Source organism: Pristiophorus japonicus, chromosome 12, assembly GCF_044704955.1.
Source record: "Pristiophorus japonicus isolate sPriJap1 chromosome 12, sPriJap1.hap1, whole genome shotgun sequence".
In the NCBI taxonomy this organism is placed as follows: domain Eukaryota; kingdom Metazoa; phylum Chordata; class Chondrichthyes; family Pristiophoridae; genus Pristiophorus; species Pristiophorus japonicus.
In genome coordinates, this window is record NC_091988.1 from 174,583,515 (window position 1) to 174,604,003 (window position 20,489).

The window sequence follows — 20,489 nt, forward strand, 5'->3', positions numbered from 1 at the left end:
GGATATTGGCGTCACTGGCAAAGCCAGCATTTATTGTCCATCGCTAATTACACTTGAGCCGCCATCTTAAACTGCTGCAGTCTGTGTGGTGAGGATACTCCCACAGTGCTGTTAAGTAGGGAGTTCCCCAGTGACGACGAAGGAACGGCGATATGTTTTCAAGTCAAGAAGGTATGTGATTGGAGGGGAACTTGCAGGTAGTGGTGTTCCCATGTGCCTGCTGCCCTTGTCCTTCTAGGTGGTAGAAGTCAAGGGTATGGGAGGTGCTGCCAAAGAAGCCTTGGCGAGTTGCTGTGGTGCATCTTATAGATGGTACAAAATGTTGCATCCGTAATGGAAGGAGTGAATGTTTAAGTTAGTGGGTGGGGTGCCAATCAAGCGGATTGCTTTGTCCTGGATGGTGTCTAGCTTCTTGAGTGTTGTTGGAGTTGCACTCATCCAGGCAAGTGGAGAATATTATATCACACTCTTGACTTGTGCCTTGTAGGTAGCGGAAAGTCTTTTTGGGGAGTCAGGAGGTAAGTCACTCACAGCAGAATACCCAGCCTCTGACCTGCTCTTGTAGCCACAGTTTTTGTGTAGTTGGTCCTGTTTTTTGATCACTGGCCATCAAGAGATTTGAGGACCCCTTCTGTAAGATCGGTTTGCCCCGTGGGCTGCACTTGGGGAAACCAGCCCTCACGATTACCTGCACCAAAGAAAGTAAGTAACTTAAGAGGAGTGCTCCTCCCCACCTCACATTAAAGGACCTGCTAATCCCCGACCCAGATCCACAACTTGATCCCCGACAATACTTCAAGCACGGGAAGTCTGAGCTGCACCTTCCACCCCCCACCCCATCCCCATCCCCACCACACCGTGCCCAATAAATGGTCAATTTCTAGGTCAGTAGCTTTGAATTTCACTATAGGATATTAGCGACATTAATTTAAAATAAATGAATTAGCATCTTCACTAAAATAACAGGATGAAATTCAGACGAACACACTTGTATGCTCGTGTCCCACAGAATAAAGTACAGTGAGGTCGATTTTCCGCAAGTAATATCAGCGCAATCCAGCTGGAATCGGCTGAACCAGAGCAAAAGATTGGGAAATTTTAAATGTCAGTGAGTTACAGTCAAAGCCACTTAAGTTCTTACTTTCTGTGAACTGTAATATCCGTGCAATTTCATGCGCATTTTAAGCACAATTTCCCAATTGTGCCCAAAGTGGAAACCCTACCCAAGTTTAGCAGAGGGTGCTGGTTGCAAAAGTCAGCATGCATAAGCCTTACTAAATATCTAGTTCAATTTGATAAGCAGCTGATAAAATATTTTACAATATACTACAAGAAAATGGACGGGTTTGTGACACACTGATTGTATTCTCAAGCTACAGAAAGGAGCTGAATACATCAATGTTATTTTCTATTTTTAAGTTACTTTTAAAATATAACAGCCAAGATTGAAAAGCATAATTTCCCTCATGTCTTCATTTTTAAAATCTCACACTTACCTTTTCTTTTTTCCTTCAACTTTTTCAGTTAGATTTTTACTTTTGTTACATTGTATAATATTGCACATACTCTGACTAGCACACTACTTAAATCCATAGTTTAAATTTGTGTCTTTCGTGCCCCAGCTGCTGAACATACATATTGGCATAAGCCAGATTCACAGGTTCTGATGCTCCATCGATTAAAATTATTGGGCAGAAAATTGCGAGCCAAAATTCCAATGTGTGTTCGTAGAGTGCAATCCATTGCTCCAGGCGCACTACTCCTGTATAAGATGGGATGATGGTAAGAGGGAGTCGTGATGGCATGAAAGAAGAACTGGGTTCATGGGATCTGAAAGCTGTGGAGGTAGTTTAGGGAGGTAGGAGTTTTCGGAAATGGGTTGTGGGGTTTCTCTCATCCAATTTCTCTTCCTCCCTTTGCCCCTGATTTCTCATGCCCTGATCACTCAATATTTCTCCCTTTCCCTTCCAAATCTCTCTCTTTGCCCTATTCACTTTCCCTTGATTTCTATTCCATTCCCAATATCACTCTCTCATTGTGATCTCTCTCCCAGATATCTGTCTTTCTCCCTCTGATCTCTCCCCAATTTCCCTCTACTCATCCCTTCAGCAATCTTTCTTCAGGACTACAATCTCTCATCTCTCTAGCAATCTCTTCCTTTTAACTCCAACAAATCCTTTCACCATCTCACTAATTGTTCCTCTCCATCACTCTATGGGCTAGACTTTCCATCGGGATCTATATTGCCCAAAAATATAAATCCCCTCCCCATCTCTTGCTAGAAATCTCTTTCTCTCCATTACTTTCACCTCTCTTTCTCTCTCCCCTCTTTCCCTCAATCAACCTGTCTGTTCTATGCCCATCACTCTGTCTCTTCTGAAGTGGCTGGGATGAGCAGCTGGAATGCCTAAAAGGGAAATTAAATGCCCCAAAAGAAGGCACAGCCAGAGAAGATCAGCAAATGTAGGATTTGTTCAGGTGGAAGATAGAAGCAGAGAGCAGGGCTAACCAGGTCAGGCTGTAAGAAGGTGTTGGATAGCTGACAGAGCCTATGATGAAGAGCGAGAGCACTGACGAGGTAGTCAGGTGGTTCCAGGGAGAACAGGAGACCTAGGTCAAACAGACCTTGCTCAGTGGATCTAGAGAGTGAAAAATTTAAAGGTGGAGTGCGAAAGAGCAGCAGGGTAGGGTAGGGGTCAAGGCCAAACAGCACGGCTCTGAAAAAAGGTGCACGTCGAGGCCAGCATCAGGTGTCAGGTCAACTAGGAGATGGAGAGCAGAGATGCAACACCACCACCTACTGTTGGGAGCTCCACATTGCAGTTGAGTAATGATAAGTATTAAAGCATTTGAAGAAACAACTTGTGTTTATATAGCATCTTATCAAATCTCAGGAGATACCAAAGTACTTTACAGGTAATTAGTTACTTTTGAAATGCAGTCACTGTTTTTATGCCAGCAAATGCAGCAGCCAATTTGCACACAGCAATGGCTCACAAGCATCAAATAAATGAATGACCAGATTTTTGGTGTTGTTGATTGAAGGAAACATATTGGCCAGAACAATAGGAGAAAGTCCTATGTCCACCTGATATAGCAGAAAGGGCTTCTCCTCTGAAAGACAACATCTCTGATAATGCATCATTCACTCAGTACTGCACGAAAGCCTCTATCTTGATTTTGTATTGGTCCATAGTGGGACTTGAATCCTGTCATGTATTCAACCAGTATTGTAACCCATGTATAATCTGACCTAAGTTGTACACTGTGAGAACAATGACCACTAGGTGGTGAACTTGTGGGAGACACTCTGAACCTGGACCTTCAGATATAAAAGGGGAAGCTCCACCCACTTCCATCACTTGAGTGCTATGGAATAAAGGACAGGTCACAGACTGACCTTCTCTCAAGCATGGGCCTCGTGTGCATTTATACTGTATAGTAAAGACGTTTCAATGGTGACGAGAAACTGGGATTTAAACCACGCGAGCATGGCCACGAGCAGAACAAACGAGAAGTATTGTGTTAAGGAATGGTTGGGACTGAGATTCAACATTATTAAAGCAGCACACAGTTCTCCAGGCAGACAAGGGCAAGTCGGGCATGCCCCAACATGTAGTCGAACCCAGAGGGGGAGTTCGACAGAGACAATGGCAAGCTGAACGGCGATTCACGCCATTACAAGGGACAATGCGGCCAGTAATGGGGCCATCAACACCTGTTAATGGCGCACTCAAGGACAATAACAGGGGCAGTCAGGGACGATCGACTGGCAAGGGACCTTTTGTTTCAAATAGCAGCTCATGTTGGGGGCGTGGAGGCACACACTCAGCCGGAGTTTGCAGAGATGAGCAAAATACCTGCAGAAATTGCAGAAATGAACGCTGGGGGAAATCGCTGGAAGCTGAAGTGCAGCGAGTTCATGTGGAGCACGTATACAGTTCATACACCAGGACGCCACCGATAATGATGAAAGTGCTCCTCAATGGCATCCTAGTAACAATGGAGCTAGACACGGGGGCCAGCCAGTCCCTGATGGGTATCAAACTGTTCGAAAAGTTGTGGGCGTCCAAGGCAAGGAAGCCAAAATTATCGCCGATTGACGCACAGCTACGGACATACACAAAGCAGATCATTCCGGTGCTAGGCAGCGCCACGGTAGTCGTGACTCAAAGATTCGGAGAACAGGTTGCCACTCTGGGTTGGTATTTATCCCTTTACTCTCGGAGAATAGGGATATAAATGGCTCATGGTCAGTTTCCAATTCGAATTTTAGCCCAAACAGGTATTGATGCATTTTCTTTATCCTATACACACATGCTAACGCTGCTTTCTCAATCATGCTGTAGGATCTCTCAGCCTTTGGCAGACTCCTGGATGCATAAGCGACCTGTTGCAGTTTCCCGAAATCATTAGCTTGTTGCAATACACACCCGACGCCATATGACGACGCATCACATGCTAGAACCAAACGCTTACATGGATCGTACAGCATAAGCAATTTGTTTGAGCATAACAATTTTCTCGCTTTTACAAAGGCATTTTCTTGGCTTTTGCCCCAAATCTATTCGTCCCCTTTTCGTAGTAAGACCTGCAGTGGTTCTAACAGTGTGCTGAGACCCGGTAAGAAGTTACCAAAGTAGTTCAGGAGTCCCAGAAATTATCGCAGCTCCATCACGTTCTGTGGCCTTGGTGCGTTCTCGATTGCCTCCGTCTTCGCGTTGGTGGGCCTGATGCCATCTGCCGCAATCCTCCTTCCCAGGAACTCCACTTCAGTTGCCAGGAAATCGCACTTCGAGTGTTTTAACCTGAGCTCCACGCAGTTGAGTCGACTAAGAACCTCCTCCAGGTTCTGCAGATGCTCGACTGTGTTCCGACCTGTGATCAAGATGTCATCCTGGAAGACCACAGTGTGCGGGACCGACTTCAGTAAGCTTTCCATGTTTCTCTGGAATATCGTCGCCGCTGATCGGATTCCAAACGGGCATCTATTATAAACAAAAAGACCTTTGTGCGTGTTGATGCAGGTGAGGGCATTCGATGATTCCTCCAGTTCTTGCGTCATGTAGGCTGAAGTCAGATCCAGCTTCGTGAACGTCTTTCCTCCCACCAGCATTGCAAAGAGGTCATCGGCCTTTGGTAATGGGTATTGGTCCTGCAGGAGAAACGATTGATAGTTAGTTTGTAATCGCTACAGATTCTAATGGTGCCGTCTCCCTTGAGGACTGGGACGATAGGACTGGCCCACTCGTTGAATTCAATCGGGGAAATGATGCCCTCTCTTGGCAGCCAGTCTAGCTCGATCTCTATCCTTTCTCTCATCATGTACTGTACTGCTCTCGCCTTGTGATGGATGGGTCGCGCCCCCAGAATTAGGTGGATCTGCGCTTTTGCTCCTTGGAATTTCCCAATGCCTGCTTCGAACAGCGGAGGAAATTTGTTTGAGACCTGGGCACACGAAGTGTTGTCAGCGGGCAATAGCGCTCGGACGTCGTCCCAGTTCCAGCGTATCTTTCCCAGCCAGCTCCTGTCGAGCAGCGTGGGACCATCGCTCAGTACCACCCAGAGTGGTAGCTTGTGCACCGCTCCATCGTAGGAGACCTTTACGGTAGCACTGCCGATTACAGTAATCAGTTCTTTCGTGTAAGTTCTTAGTTTCGTTCGAACTGATAAGACTGGTGTTGAGGCCTTGTTGCACCACAACCTTTTGTAAGTTTTTTTGCCCATGATGGATTGGCTCGTGCCTGTGTCCAGCTCCATTGACACCAGGAGTCCATTTAGTTCAACCTCCTTCAGCATTATCGGGGGACAATTCGTGGTGAATGTGTCCACCCCATGTACCTCTGCCTCCTCGATCTGAGGCTCTGGTTCGTCGTGATCCTACGTGGATCTGTACTCCTCTGCAACATGGTGGTTTGCAGGCTTATCAGGCTTTGCAGCTCACCTGCACACTCGTTGGAAGTGTCCCATTGTTCCACAGCTCTTGCAAACGTACTCTTTGAATCAGCATGAATGGAAATGATGATCACCCCCGCAACGCAAACAAGGTGTTAATGGCCTTGCATTCATCATCCTTGATGGTGGACTCTGACATCTGCGGACATGTAGCTGCAGGTATGTGTGACCTGCCCTGTACGTTACGATTCGAAAACAACATCACTTTGTTCACAGTACTTGTAGCAACACTTGTGTGCCGAGAGATTTCCTTCGTATTGTCACTGGTGGCAATGAACACCTGGACTATCGCTATGACCTTACTCAAGGTTGGGGTCTCCACAGTCAAAAGTTTGCGAAGTATGGTTTCATGGCCAATGCCAAGTACGAAAAAGTCTCTAACCATTTGCTCCAAATGTCCTTCAAATTCGCAATGTCCTGCAAGGCGTCTTAGCTCGGCGACATAACTCACCACTTTCAGGCCTTCAGACCTTTTGTAGGTGTAGAACCGGTACTTCGCCATCAGAACGCTTTCCTTCGGGTTCAAATGCTCTCGGACCAGTGTGCACAAATCGTCGTATGATTTCTCCGTGGGTTTCGCTGGAGTGAGCAGATTCTTCATGAGGCCATACTTTGGTGGCCCACAGACGGTGAGGAGGATCGCACTTCGTTTGGCACCACTCTTTTCCCCATCTAGCTCATTGGCCATGATGTATTGGTCGAGTCGCTCCACAAAAGTTTCCCAATCATCTCCCTCCGAGAATTTCTCCAGGATGCCTACTGTTCTCTGCATATTTGGGTTCGCTATCTGTATCTCATCGCCAGTTGTTGTGTATGAAGAAAGAGTCAGATTGAACACTGAGCTCAAAGTAATGTGTGACCTTAATCTTCTATTGCAGGTTTCCAGAGTGCCTCTCCAACCTGTGAAGCCTCCTTACATACCTGTGCTCCCAAGGGATTATGGGATCCCTTGGGACTCCAGGGGATGAGCCCTCTGGTGACTGTACAGAGTAAATACAAGTTTACATATATAACACTAATTTTCTAAGTGCAGAGAAGAGGAACATCCATCCTAAGATTTATAATCATACAGAGGCAAAAGAACAAAGTAAGATCCTGATACTACTAGGACTTTGAAAACAACAGAGTCAATTAGTTCACACAAATTTAAAGATATCTTCTTCAGTGCACATTTCTTACAAAGAGTCCACTAAGTTGCAAGCTTTGTGGAGGACACTGAAATACCAAGGTTGTCCTCGAGGTAATTTTATGGTTTTTTTCTATACAAACTTTATTGCCTAATGTTTCTATTTTCATTTTATTACAGAATGTAGAAAGATTTGACCAAATAAAATGACTGAGAAGAAAATCCAAGTGAAAGACTTAGCTTCAAAAATGGAGTCTAAGTTAATTGCAAGTGATACATCTTTTAAGGAACTCCAAAAAGAACAGAAATACCGAAAGAACACAGTTTTGCTTTTTCCAGGACGAGATATGCATCTCAATTGCTATCAAAAATTGGAACAGAAAAAACAAGAACATCTTTTAGGGCAACTAAAAGCTGCTGAATCACACAAGAAGATACACAACATGAGATTACGTTACCAAACAATGAGAGTAAGTTAGATCTTAAACATTTGTAGTAATCATGCAATTAAATAAGTTTTGATCTTGTGTTCATAAATGAAGTTTACAAGTACTGAAGAACAGCAGCATTATCTCTCATTATTTTCAATTATTTCATAGTGCAGCATGCATGATTATTTACAGAGCATATCAAGATGAAACCCGACACAATTTAATTGATGAAAAAATATATTGGTTGTTAAAAGTTCTACCTTGAACACGAGGGTAATTTTGGAGCACGTGGTTCTGGTGCAGGTGCAGTTGAAATTCTGGATAAATGCCAGCGGATATGGAATCCGCTCCAACCCACGGACATTTGCATTTCACTCCAGCGCATTAGGCTGCGTGCTCGGAACCCTCTTGAAAGAGACGAGTTGTCACTTTCAATTTGTTAATCGCTCAATTAGAGCAATATTGATGTGGGTTTTGCAATTTAACTTTGGGTCCACAGGTTTCTCGGACTTCCTGGAACTCACCAGTGAAAGCAAGGCGAAAACTCGGTGGCAAATGAGGGAGATGACAGGGAAATATGCCAATAAATACTCAGTACTCCCAGCTGCTTTCCTACCTGCTTGTGTGAAAGGGTTTGTTCACAGTACTTGTGCTGAGAGGTTACTGTATACACTTTGGAGGTGTCACCTGCACTTTGGAGGTTCGGAGGTCTGATATGCACTTTGGAGGTTTGATCTGTCAGATCGGCATGAGTGCTGCTTACACGTGTTGCTTTGGATCTCAGATGAGGACCAAGCTGACCACAAGCAGCAGTAAGTGTGGCACCAGCAGGGACAGTACCAGGAGCAGCACAAGCCTGCTGCTCGCAGACCTGAAGCAACACAGGAGAGAGAGGATCAGCAGAGAGGTGCAGCTAGTAGGAGGCCAAACCCAACACACACTGTCTACAGGCAGAGGGTAGGCTTCCTCGACATTTTGGAACACCAATGTCTGAGGAGACTAAGGGTGTCATATCAGGTGGTGGCAGACATTTGAAGCCTGCTGGAACAAGACCTATTGCCAGCTGGACCTGGTGGTCACACTTTACCGGTGGCTACCAAGGTAGCTACACTTTACCGTCCTCCGCCCTCGACCTTTTTGCCCCTGAATCCTTCCGGTTCTCTACTGGAGACATTTTCAGGATCTCTCAATCAGTGGCACACAAATGCATAAGGCAGATGACTGATTGCTTCTTTGCTAGGGCCAACAATTTTGTCTGCTTTTCCTGTGATGACACCAGTCAGATTGACCGGTCACTTGCGTTTGCAGCTCTGGCTGGCTTCCCATGGTGTCATCAACTGAACAATTAAGGCACTCATAGAATACCCAGGAGTATTTGTCAACTGCAAGGGCTGCCACTCCATCATTGTGCAGTTGGTGTGCAACCACAAAAAGATTTCTGTTCAGATGTGCGTAAGATTCCCAGGCAGCTGCCATGACTCTTTCATCCTGCGATACTCCACCCTCCCTGACCTGTTCGCAAAATTACTGGCTGGCTACTCTGAGACAATGGATGCCCACTTAAAAAGTGGCTGATGACATCTCTCAGAAACTCGAGGAATGAGGCCCAGGAGCGATACAATGAATGCCATATGACCACCAGATGTGTCATTGAACAAGCCGTCAGCATGCTGAAGATATGTTTCAGGTATCTGGACAGATCTGGAGACGTCCTTCGCTACGCACAAGCCAGGGTCTCCAGAATTATTGTGGTGTGCTGCACACTGCATTACATTGCCCAGCAGCAAGGTTTGGACCTGCAGGAGGAACAAGGTGCTGAACACAGATGATTCCGAGGAGGAAGAGAAGGCGGCAGAAGATGATGCGGGTAATCACCATTTAAAATGGAAATGAGTAGGAATTTCTTCTCGTGGGTTGTGGATCTTTGGAATTCCCTACCCCAGAGAGCTGTGGAGGCTGGGTTATTGAACATATTTAAGGTGGTGATAGACAGATTTTTGAGCCATAAGGAAGTCAAGGGTTATGGGGAGCGGGCAGGGAAGTGGATTTGAGGCCAAGATCAGATCAGCCATGATCTTATTGAATGTCAGAGCAAGCTCGAGGGACCAAATGGCCTACTCCTGCTATTTCTTATGTTCCTATGTCTTATGTGCTTATGTACCACCAATGGTGCACATTGCTGCCTGGATGTCCCCATTATTGTGAGGTTCATTTAGCTTCCACCAGTGCACCCATCTAACAATCACACGCAAAAGTCACTTTTGCGCTACCCCTCCCCTCCCCCACCCACCATATGAAACCCAACTATCTACATTTTCCCACCGACGTGCAAGTATCTGTGCTGGCGCATGGTCTGCATAAGTCCTGTGTCGGTGCACCCTCTGTGTAAGCTCCTCTGAGGAATCGTCATCGTCATGGGCGACCTGGACCAACTCCTGCTGGATGCGTGAAAGCTTTGTGGGAGATAAACGACATGAATGAGTACTGTGAAGGTGTTTGAAGTTATCATTAAGCACATGATCATATTTCAGTGCCTGTTGATATCAAGTTACATTACTGAGTGTGGCTGCCTGATATTTAATTCTGTGACTAGTGACTAGTGGAGTGCCAGGCAGTGACTAGTGGAGTGCCGCAAGGTTCTGTGCTGGGGCCCCAGCTGTTTACATTGTACATTAATGATTTAGACGAGGGGATTAAATGCAGTATCTCCAAATTTGCGGATGATACTAAGTTGGGTGGCAGTGTGAGCTGCGAGGAGGATGCTATTAGGCTGCAGAGTGACTTGGATAGGTTAGGTGAGTGGGCAAATGCATGGCAGATGAAGTATAATGTGGATAAATGTGAGGTTATCCACTTTGGTGGTAAAAACAGAGAGACAGACTATTATCTGAATGGTGACAGATTAGGAAAAGGGAAGGTGCAACGAGACCTGGGTGTCATGGTACATCAGTCATTGAAGGTTGGCATGCAGGTACAGCAGGCGGTTAAGAAAGCAAATGGCATGTTGGCCTTCATAGCGAGGGGATTTGAATACAGGGGCAGGGAGGTGTTGCTACAGTTGTACAGGGCCTTGGTGAGGCCACACCTGGAGTATTGTGTACAGTTTTGGTCTCCTAACTTGAGGAAGGAGATTCTTGCTATTGAGGGAGTGCAGCGAAGGTTCACCAGACTGATTCCCGGGATGGCAGGACTGACCTATCAAGAAAGATTGGATCAATTGGGATTGTATTCACTGGAGTTCAGAAGAATGAGAGGGGACCTCATAGAAACGTTTAAAATTCTGACGGGTTTAGACAGGTTAGATGCAGAAAGAATGTTCCCAATGTTGGGGAAGTCCAGAACCAGGGGTCACAGTCTGAGGATAAGGGGTAAGCCATTTAGGACCGAGATGAGGAGAAACTTCTTCACCCAGAGAGTGGTGAACCTGTGGAATTCTCTACCACAGAAAGTAGTTGAGGCCAATTCACTAAATATATTCAAAAGGGAGTTAGATGAAGTCCTTACTACTCGGGGGATCAAGGGTTATGGCGAGAAAGCAGGAAGGGGGTACTGAAGTTTCATGTTCAGCCATGAACTCATTGAATGGCGGTGCAGGCTAGAAGGGCTGAATGGCCTGCTCCTGCACCTATTTTCTATGTTTCCAGGTAGCTGGCAGGATCCATCTCCCCTTTTCCGGTGGCCAGGCACGCTGAGGCTTCACTGATCTCCAGCACCACCACCTCCGCAGTTGTCAATTGTGAGATAACAGGAGGACCACCTCCGTTCTCTGTCTCTCATTGGTGTTCCCTGCTCTCTTCTCCTGCAAGGAGGGAAAGAAGAGACCTATGAGTGAGAGTAATGGCATGTGTTCACATTAATGGATGGAAAGTTGAGGATGACTAAGAGGGATAGAAATAACGTTGAATAAGGATGAGTGTGAGTATCACTAGTGCTTGGATAGATGGGGATATGATTACGTGCATAGACAGAGATGAATGGGTTCATTTGCAAGGTACGTTGGTGTGAGGAGTGATGTGCTGCAGTAGGCTCGCGAAGGCAGAGTGGGGGAGTTAAGTAATACACATATCAGCTTATAGGTGAATATGGCACTGTACTCACCTTTCCTGTTCTGCTTAGGTCATTTAATCACCTGAATCCAGCAGGGTGGCCCCACGCTCCTGCTGCTGACCTCCTGGGCCCTCCAACCATGCCCTCCTTGTGTCACCTGCAGGCTTCTTTCTCCCAGCAGTGGGAAAGCGTACCTCCCTCCAGGCCCTTACAGCCTCCAACAGCACATCCAGGGAGGCATCGCTGAATCAGGGCACAGCCTTTGACCTTCGACTTTCCATGGCAACACTTCTTTCTCTCTCCTTCCCACCTCCAACTGCTTCAACCTGTATGTTTGGAGTGTCCCTTTAAATAGTGCAATTTAAATTGTGTCATGTGAGTTATCATCATGCTCGTTGACGCTAATTAGTCGGGAAATCTGGAAATGATCTGGTAATGCAGTGGCAGTCTCAAAAAGCCACTAACAGACATGCTTCACATATTCCCAGGTTTTCCATGTGTTAAGTCCCCCTCTGTGTCACACAAGGAAAATTTAGACCTTCCAAGCCCCGGGCTCCCCCCTTCTCTATTGCGAGACACTCCCGAATCCCCTTCCCTGTGATGTACCTTCTTGCTGGTCAGCCTTCCTTTATTGCCAGCTAGCGGCCTCTTGCCACCCAAACTTCCACTCACATTCACTGGCCAACTGCCAATTTCCACCCGTTGGCAGGCAATTGACTGGCAGTATGAAGATGTAGCCCAGGAGTTTAAAATCGCCAATGTCAGGCGCTCACCTCGCCCCCTGCCCACCTGAATCCTGCTCCAAGTTAAAATTCCCCCTTTGATAACTATATTAGTTGCTCTCCTCACCCAATGTTCTTGTATTCACTGCCCCTACATGGTGCAATACACCAAAACACAGCATCAGGAAAATGTATCCCTATATTTCTATCACCGGGATTTCCATCAAAGTTACTAAACATCCGTGGCATAGTGGGAGAAGCCCTGAGGAAATTCCCGGAGTCTGACTCATTTCAACCATCAAGTTCTAGTGAACTACATTAAGCTTGAGTGGTACAGTGGATTAGATTTTGGCCTTTTACCTTTTGGGTTCAAAGCCAGTTCTGGCTGATAGATTGAAGTATCCTTTTTTTTCTATTGTCTGTAAGTATCTTGTGTGAAATACCTTTGGCAATCTTAATGTGGTCCCTGTGGGCATAACAAACTACTGCCCATAATCTGGCACTGAATTGGTAGAATTACTCCAAAAGATAGCTGGCTGGCGTGGAAAATGGAAATACACACTTGTGCAAGCAGATAAATGTTCCATTTCCCAGGACTTAAATATCTTCAGTGACTTGTGCAAAACCTGGAAACAGGAAAACTGAAAAAGTTCATATTGATGCCATAGAACGTGCTCTTCTGAGGTTGAAATTCAGATACATAGTTGAGCAGAGCGGATGGAACTTTATTGTGCATCAAGCTATGAAATACTTGACCCGAGTTCTTCTTCCTGACACTGAATGACGAGAGTCAAAGGGGATCAAATTCATCTTGGACTGGAGAGCAAAATGGGCGAGATATCAAATCGGCTGCCCGTTTTACATTCCTCCCGATTTTATTTTTCACTCCGAAAAGGTTTTCCATTCTCCTTGGTATCATCATAGAAGGCACAGAATTTCACCAAAAATGATAAATTTGAAAAGTGCATTTACTCTATGAACAGAGTATATAGCATGATCAATAATGATACATTTCACTTAGGCTATATTTTCAGTTAATATCAAATATGTGTTACTATATATATATATATATATCGCAGTAATTTAATTTTTCTGCACGTTGTTAAGTAAAAAAAACATACAAGTGGGAATTTTAACCTTAAAAAAAAAAATGAGTGGGTTTGGAGCGTGGGGGTAGTTAAATTGTTAAAAACAGGATTCCCGACCTGATCCCGCCTCCAACCCGCCCACTTCCGGTTTTAAGGGCGGTGGGACAGGAAGCGGGATGGAGAGCAGAATGGGGGCAGGCAACCAACCAACTCCAAGGGGGCGGAACATCAATTTAAATATTATAATGAGGCTGAAGCCTCTTTTTTTTAACCTCCATTCAGTTTTTAACTGCATGCGGACAGGTTTCACACAATTCATGAAACCCGGCAGTTGCAGCAAGACGGAGTCTGCTGGATCCAGGAAGTAAGTGCCTTTATACCTAACTCCTGGATCCAGAGACCCTGACTAATCCACCCCCTGTGATTGGAGAACCCCTCACGAGGCCTACGATTGTCTCCCCAGACATTCCACCCTCCCCCGCAGTGATGCTCAGACTGGCCACGATCTTCCCTTCATCACTCCCATCATCTGGCCCCAATCCTCTCTTTCCCCCACCTCACTCAAATCCTCTATCATCTCTGTCCGATCATCTACCCGACCCCCGATCCTCTATCGTTCCTGCCCCCACTCGTCAGCCGGATCCTGATCCTCCTTTTCCTCGCCCCCCCCCCCCACCAACCTCCAACCTCCTGCGATCCATTTAACAGCCTGGCTCTCACATGAACTCTCCCTCCCTCCTCTATGCTGCCAAAGGCCTACCCGCCTGCAGCCATCCAGCCTGTCAATCTGGCTGGCTTTGGGCAAGAAACCGAGGCCTCACATGCAAATCAGGCCCTGCTGTTAAAGTCAGCAGGGCCTGTGGGAAACTCACCTTGGAACCCTCCCAACCCACCACCCTCCAGAAATTTCCAGCCACAGTGTTCTATAGATATCATCAGAATATATGTTAACTTTTCCAGCACACTTGCAACAACTTGCAGTTTATCTCAACAGGGCTGATTTTTCAAAATTTCACTTCATGCCGGTCGGTACTTCACATTCGTAAAATCAACCCTTGCATCTTATTTTATAAAAACAGCCTATGAAGTAAGATTGATGTACTTGATAAGAAAGTACACTGATGTTTTCTCATTTTAGGCAGCAGAAATAAATCATTTAATAGCATCTCAGCCAACAGCCAGAAAGGCTATCCGATTAGAGGCTCTTCTTCCACCACAGCAAGAACATATTAATCTCAAAGATACTTTGGATAAACTTCAGGTAAGTTCCTGCACAAGTTAATTCAATGGTGTTTGCAAATTGGCCTTGAAATTCTGCAGGGGTTCTCCATTCTGCTGATGAGAGACTATTGGAACCACCTAAAAAATGGTGGAAACATGGTGTAACCTGGAGTTAAGGCGGGAGACCAGGAGAACCCGCGAGGAATTTCAAGACCATTATTCTTTGGGAAAAGAAGTGTTTTATTCTCATCGACCTAGAGGAAAGAACTGCAATGTATCCCCCTCCCCCCAAGATGATTACCTTTGTCCAGATGCAGGCTGCCTCCCCTAAACTGTGCAGGATTATCACAGAAAAAGAGGTGCATTGATAATACAGCGCTATGGAACCTTTCACATGGGCACTTGGGAAATCTCCCAATTTTAAAAATAAAGACTTGCATTTATATAGCACCTTTTATGATCACCAGCCATCCCAAAGCGTATTACAGCCAATGAAGCACATTTTGAAGTGTAGTCCCTGTTACAATGTAGGAAATGCAGCAGCCAATTTTCTCACAACAAGCTCCCACAAACAGCAATGTGATAATGACCGGCTAATCTATCTATAGTGACGTTGATTGAGGGATAAATATTGGCCAAGACACCAGAGATAACTGCATGGGATTTTTTATGTCCACCTGAGAGACGGGCCTCGGTTTAACATCTCATCTGAAAGGCAGCACCACCGACAGTGCAGCACTCCCTCAGCGTTGCACTGGAGTATCAGCCTAGATTCTGGATTGGGACTTGAACCCACAACCTTCTGACAGAGGCGAGAGTGTGTTGCCAACTGAGCCACTGGATGACATTTGGCTAGTCTGCCCCAGCCTTGCTCAGAGATGAACCTTGCTTATTATTTCCCAGAACTTGCCAGCCAGTGGCCTGGTTATCACATTTATTGTAATTAAATTTAGCCAAATTTGCTGTCCTCCAGGAAGCCGTGGCAATTGACAGGGTGGCAAATCTGAATCAGCTGATTTAACAGGCTGCAAAGTGGATTCCTGCTGGCAGTTCCAGCAATATGTCATGACACTGAAAGGAATCATTTAGTTCATCTGCTGAACATTGATCAGTACATTCCCCTTTAACTCATTCATCTTTGCTTTCATCACCTGTAGAAGACTTTGTGATGGCAGATGAGGGTGGGTGCTGGAGCTATATAGACTCTGATATTTGGGTCTGGATCCTGCAGTAATATTGATAGGTGGGGACGAGAGAAATAGATACCAAAACTCTCTGCTCTACCAATGTTTTGTGCAATTTGGCACCTGTATCCAGTACAATTTTTAAGTCCTGCGAAATCAAACATTTTTGCACTTATTGTAATCTGTAGGGCTAGACTTTCCACTATGATTCCTATCGCCTAAAAATGGGTGATATTTCTGGCGTTAGTGCTTTTTTTATTTTTCAGGATCGCTGGAATATCGCCCATTTTAAAAACCACTAGTTTCACCTTTTTAATTTGGCTGAAAGCCTTAGTGATGTGAAATAGGCGATAGCGATGTATTCAATCATGCAAGGCTGGCGTCCATAGCAACGGCCGTTCTGCGCATGTGCTTTTTTTTCAGGCAAAGAACTTTCCCCACGATTCGGGAGGTCAGGGGTCATCTGTGCATGCTCAGAAGGCAAAGGGAGGGAGAGAGAGAGGAAGGTTTGTGGAGTTTTGCATTGATGCAAAGAATAATCAGATAACATGGAGATGGAGCACGAGGAGTCGGTAGAGAGTGTTGAGGAGGTTGCAGGGAGAAGGAGGGCAAAAGACTTCTCCAAAGAGGCGAATAAGGCCTTCTTAGTCCATGAGGTGGAGACTCAGTGGGTCCAATTAACCCGGGGTGGGCATGGGAAACCCCCCCCCCCCAAGAATATACCAACGAATATGGACGGATATCACCATGATAGTCTCATCGGTAACCCATGATAGAAGAGAGGTAGACCAGTGCCGCAAGCGCTGGAACAGTCTTATTTCATCCACAAGAGTAAGTACTAAATTATTAAATTTATAATTGTAATGATGCACTGATTCATCAATTAGGATGTAAAGCTGCTGGATTGCAATTAAGCTGGGTAATCTTGGGTAACTTCCCTGTTAAGATTTGGACCGGGGTCGTGTAAGAATAAAAGTGTTTATTAATGATTAAAATTGATTCAGTGTATGTATAAATGTTACAAGTGTAGGTTATACGGAAAGGCCTGTTTGTGTTGAAACAAAATGAAAGCTCACAGTTTGCCAGCAAGGGTTGAGTTTTGTAAGAAACAAAATGGAAGCCCACAGAGCTGCCGCATGGGTTTTGTGCATTGGAAAGGCATTTAATCTAATCAAGAGATGGCTGAGCCAGATCAGACAGCCACATGTGTGAGGAGAGCCAATAAGGAACTGCCCTGGAACCAAGACCCAATCCTGAGGCTTTCTGAGGGACAATGGATTTTGAGAGCTATAAAAAACTCAGCCAAAGACTCTTCTCTCTCTCCTGAACCAGCCAGCCAAAGTATATCACTCTATTATAACCTCATTGTATCTGTTGTAACTATGTGCATGTGTGTGTGTTTTTTTAATAAACAGTTCCAATTATTTAAAAATAATTGTCTCACTGTCAAATTTAATGACAGAGATTTAGAAATCTTACAATTGGTGAAGGATGCTGGCAACTGGCGAGACAGCTTTTTGATGATTCTTTTGAACAATTGGAAATCTTGGGAGTTGCGATTCTAAACTGTGCTGCGAAGTATAGCTTGAAACGATTAAACGGATCTGGAGAAATTGCGTCTTAAGGAGCGGTCATCTCGATAGTTGTAACTGTTTAAGTAGGGTGGGTTGTAACTGTTTAAGTAGGGTGGGTTGTAACTGTTTAAGTGGGGACCCACCAGTAGTTATATTCAAAAGACACAGGATGAAGGGAATGGTCATGGACAGAAAGTCAACAATAAAAAGAAATGTTGAGCTAGTTTATCAGCAGAAGTTGTCCAAAAAGTTTCCGATACAAGACATAGGAGAGTTAAAGGCACAGGCATGGTACCTCCATAAGAATTAACAAGCATCCTTTGGGGAGCTGGTGGCACTTATCCAGCAGGGAGTAGATAGGAAAGAGCTAAGACCAAAACGGGCAAACAGTCTCGTGGCCTTCAGCGCATTTTATTGTGCCCAGAGAGATGAGGAATTAATGAGACAGGACGCCAAAGTGATACAAGATTTGAAAGAATTGCAAGTAAAAGTGGTTCAACTAAAAGAAAGAGATTGAAGGTATAAACCAACAAAAGGAAGAAAGCCTCCAATTTGTGAAGCAGTTAAAAGAGGGAGAAATACAGCATTTAAGACAAGAAATTAGCCAATTAAACCACAGTATTAAGCAATTAGAAAGAGGGGCCGAACAGGCAGCTTCATTGCTACAACAACAAACTCTCTCAAACTTAAATGCCACAGCAGCTGTTGTTGAACAAATTAAAACAAATTAGAGTTAAAAAAATATAAATTGGAAAACTTGAGGCTCCAGCAAGAGATAGAAGATGCTAGGGGAGCATTAAGGGAAGTAATTAAGAAGCCACATAGGGAGGCAGCTCACTCCCAGTGCCAACTAGAAATAGCGAAGCTAAAAAGTAAGTCAGGAGAGCAGCAGGCCCTGGTATCCGCAGTAACACGGAGAGCCATAACAGAGACAGCAGAAGGGGACGAGGAAGGAAGTCAGTATAATCCCCAGGAGAGTGATGTAGAATGGGATACCTTGGAGACACAAGAGCCAATCGTAGCCGTAGTAACCACTTCTTCATGATGTAATGCGCATGACCACATAACCAGTAACCATACCGACTCACGATTCATATCTGGTGCTGATGCCATGGCGTGTAGCCACGAGTTGCGGCCCATTAATGATGGGGACGACCCACTGGAAGATAATAGGAGGTGGGTAAAATTCAGGAGGGGTCACCCCGAGTTGGAAGAGAGAGACTTAATATGAGCCCTCTGCTTAGCCTGTTCCACTTCCCTAAAAGATAATCTACCAGAAACAGTCCTCCAGCCTGCCGCAGCGGCCGATGCACTCATAACCGGGATCCTAAACAATTTAGGGATCCAAAACTTCAACTTAGTGGCTCTGCTTAATCAGACCAAGCAGTGCCCAGAAAAGACCCCGAGAGCCTTCAGTAATCGCCTGTACGATATCTATCAACGTACGCAGAACCAGGCACCCGCAAATGCTACAGTGGGAAAGAATCAGGAACAATTTAAATCGATGTTCCTGACCCAACTCCACCCTTTAGTTAAAACCACCCTGGGAATAGCCATGAGGCCCACCAATCAGTGGACAGATATAGAGACCAGCGCTCAAAGAGCCTAGGAGATGGCAAAAGACCAGTTAAAGGTGAAGTCACCAACCACTGCAAATAAACCAGTGTCAATGGTGGAGGGATCTCAAAACTACCCCTTTAAGGGACAGTGCTTTTATTGTAAGAAGGTAGGCCACCTAGCAAAAGACTGCAGCAGACCCAGACCAGTACCGACCAGTTGCAATGTATAGATATCTCCCGAGGGACAAATCCAAGCCTCTGGGAAAGATCTACGATTGGATCAATTGATAACCTTCATACGAACCCAAATTGCCACAGGGAGAATGCAAAATCATTTACCGGTACACGCAATCGCTGATGCACATTCATTAGAGGGACCCATTCAAGGATCGACCCTATGACTGGGTTCTGTTGTGTATCTGTAAAGCATGCACTCCCATGTTCCACCACCAGGGAGCTCATCCCCTGAAGTCCCAAGGGATCCCAGCATCCCTTGGGAGCACTGTATATAAGCTGGTCCCTAAGGCCTGCTCCTCACTCTGGTGTCTTATTAAAGTCTCAGGTCACTGTTACTTTAACCTCCCTGTGTGCAGCCTCATCTGTGTGAGGAACACAATAACTGGCGATGAGAATACGAATCCAACGCAAATATGCAGCAAACTGTGGGCAACCTTGAAAAGTTCTCGGAGGGTGAGGACTGGGAAGCCTATGTCGAACGGCTAGACCAGTACTTTGTAGCCAACGAGCTGGACGGAGAAGGAAGCGCTGCAAAAAGTCTGCGGGGCACCGACCTACAGCCTCATGAAGAATTTTCTGGCTCCGGTAAAATCCACAGATAAATTGTATGAGGAGCTGTGTACACTGGTTCGGGAGAATCTTAACCTTAGGGAGAGCATGCTGATGGCGCGGTATCGGTTCTACACGTGCCAGCGATCTGAAGATCAGGAAGTGGCGAGCTACGTCGCCGAGCTAAGATGACTTGCAGGACAATGTGAGTTTGATGGCTACTTGGAGCAAATGCTCAGAGACTTTTTTGTACTGGGCCACGAGACTATCCTACAAAAACTTTTGACTGTAGAGACACCGACCCTCAGTAAGGCCATTGCGATACCACAGGCGTTTATGTCCACCAGTGATAACACCAAACAAATCTCTCAGCACACAAGTGCTAGCAATGTTCATAAATTAACCGAACTGTGTGTGCGAGCAGAAATGTACAGGGCAGAACCCACGAGTCTGCAACTGCCAGCAGGCCTCAGGTGACCCAGATTACTCAGAGTCCCCAACAAAGGAGGAATGCAAGGCAATTCACACCTTGTTGGCGTTTTGGAGGCTTCCATTCAGCCTATTCATGCCGCTTCAAAGGGTATGTTTGCAAGAGCTGTGGAACAATGGGGCACCTCCAACGAGTTTGCAAATGAGCTGCAAGCTCTGCAAAACCTGCAAACCACCACGTGGCAGAGGAACATAAGAACATAAGAACATAAGAATTAGGAACAGGAGTAGGCCATCTAGCCCCTCGAGCCTGCTCCGCCATTCAATAAGATCATGGCTGATCTGGTCGTGGACTCAGCTCCACTTA

At 45.6% G+C, this 20,489-nt stretch overlaps 1 protein-coding gene across 2 annotated transcripts in view; it reads left to right on the plus strand.

The window, feature by feature from the left end:
• The window catches only part of LOC139277061 (protein LKAAEAR1-like), a 44,318-nt gene that overhangs the window by 13,321 nt on the left and 10,508 nt on the right, over positions 1-20,489 (plus strand). For both annotated transcript variants that reach the window (XR_011596029.1, XM_070895074.1), the window contains exons 2-4: positions 2-171; positions 7,262-7,551; positions 14,508-14,630. Coding sequence is in view for 1 of the 2 variants with exons in the window: in XM_070895074.1 (XP_070751175.1) it covers positions 7,288-7,551; positions 14,508-14,630 (387 nt within the window). In the remaining variant the exon portion in view is untranslated. The remainder of the gene's footprint in view (position 1; positions 172-7,261; positions 7,552-14,507; positions 14,631-20,489) is intronic.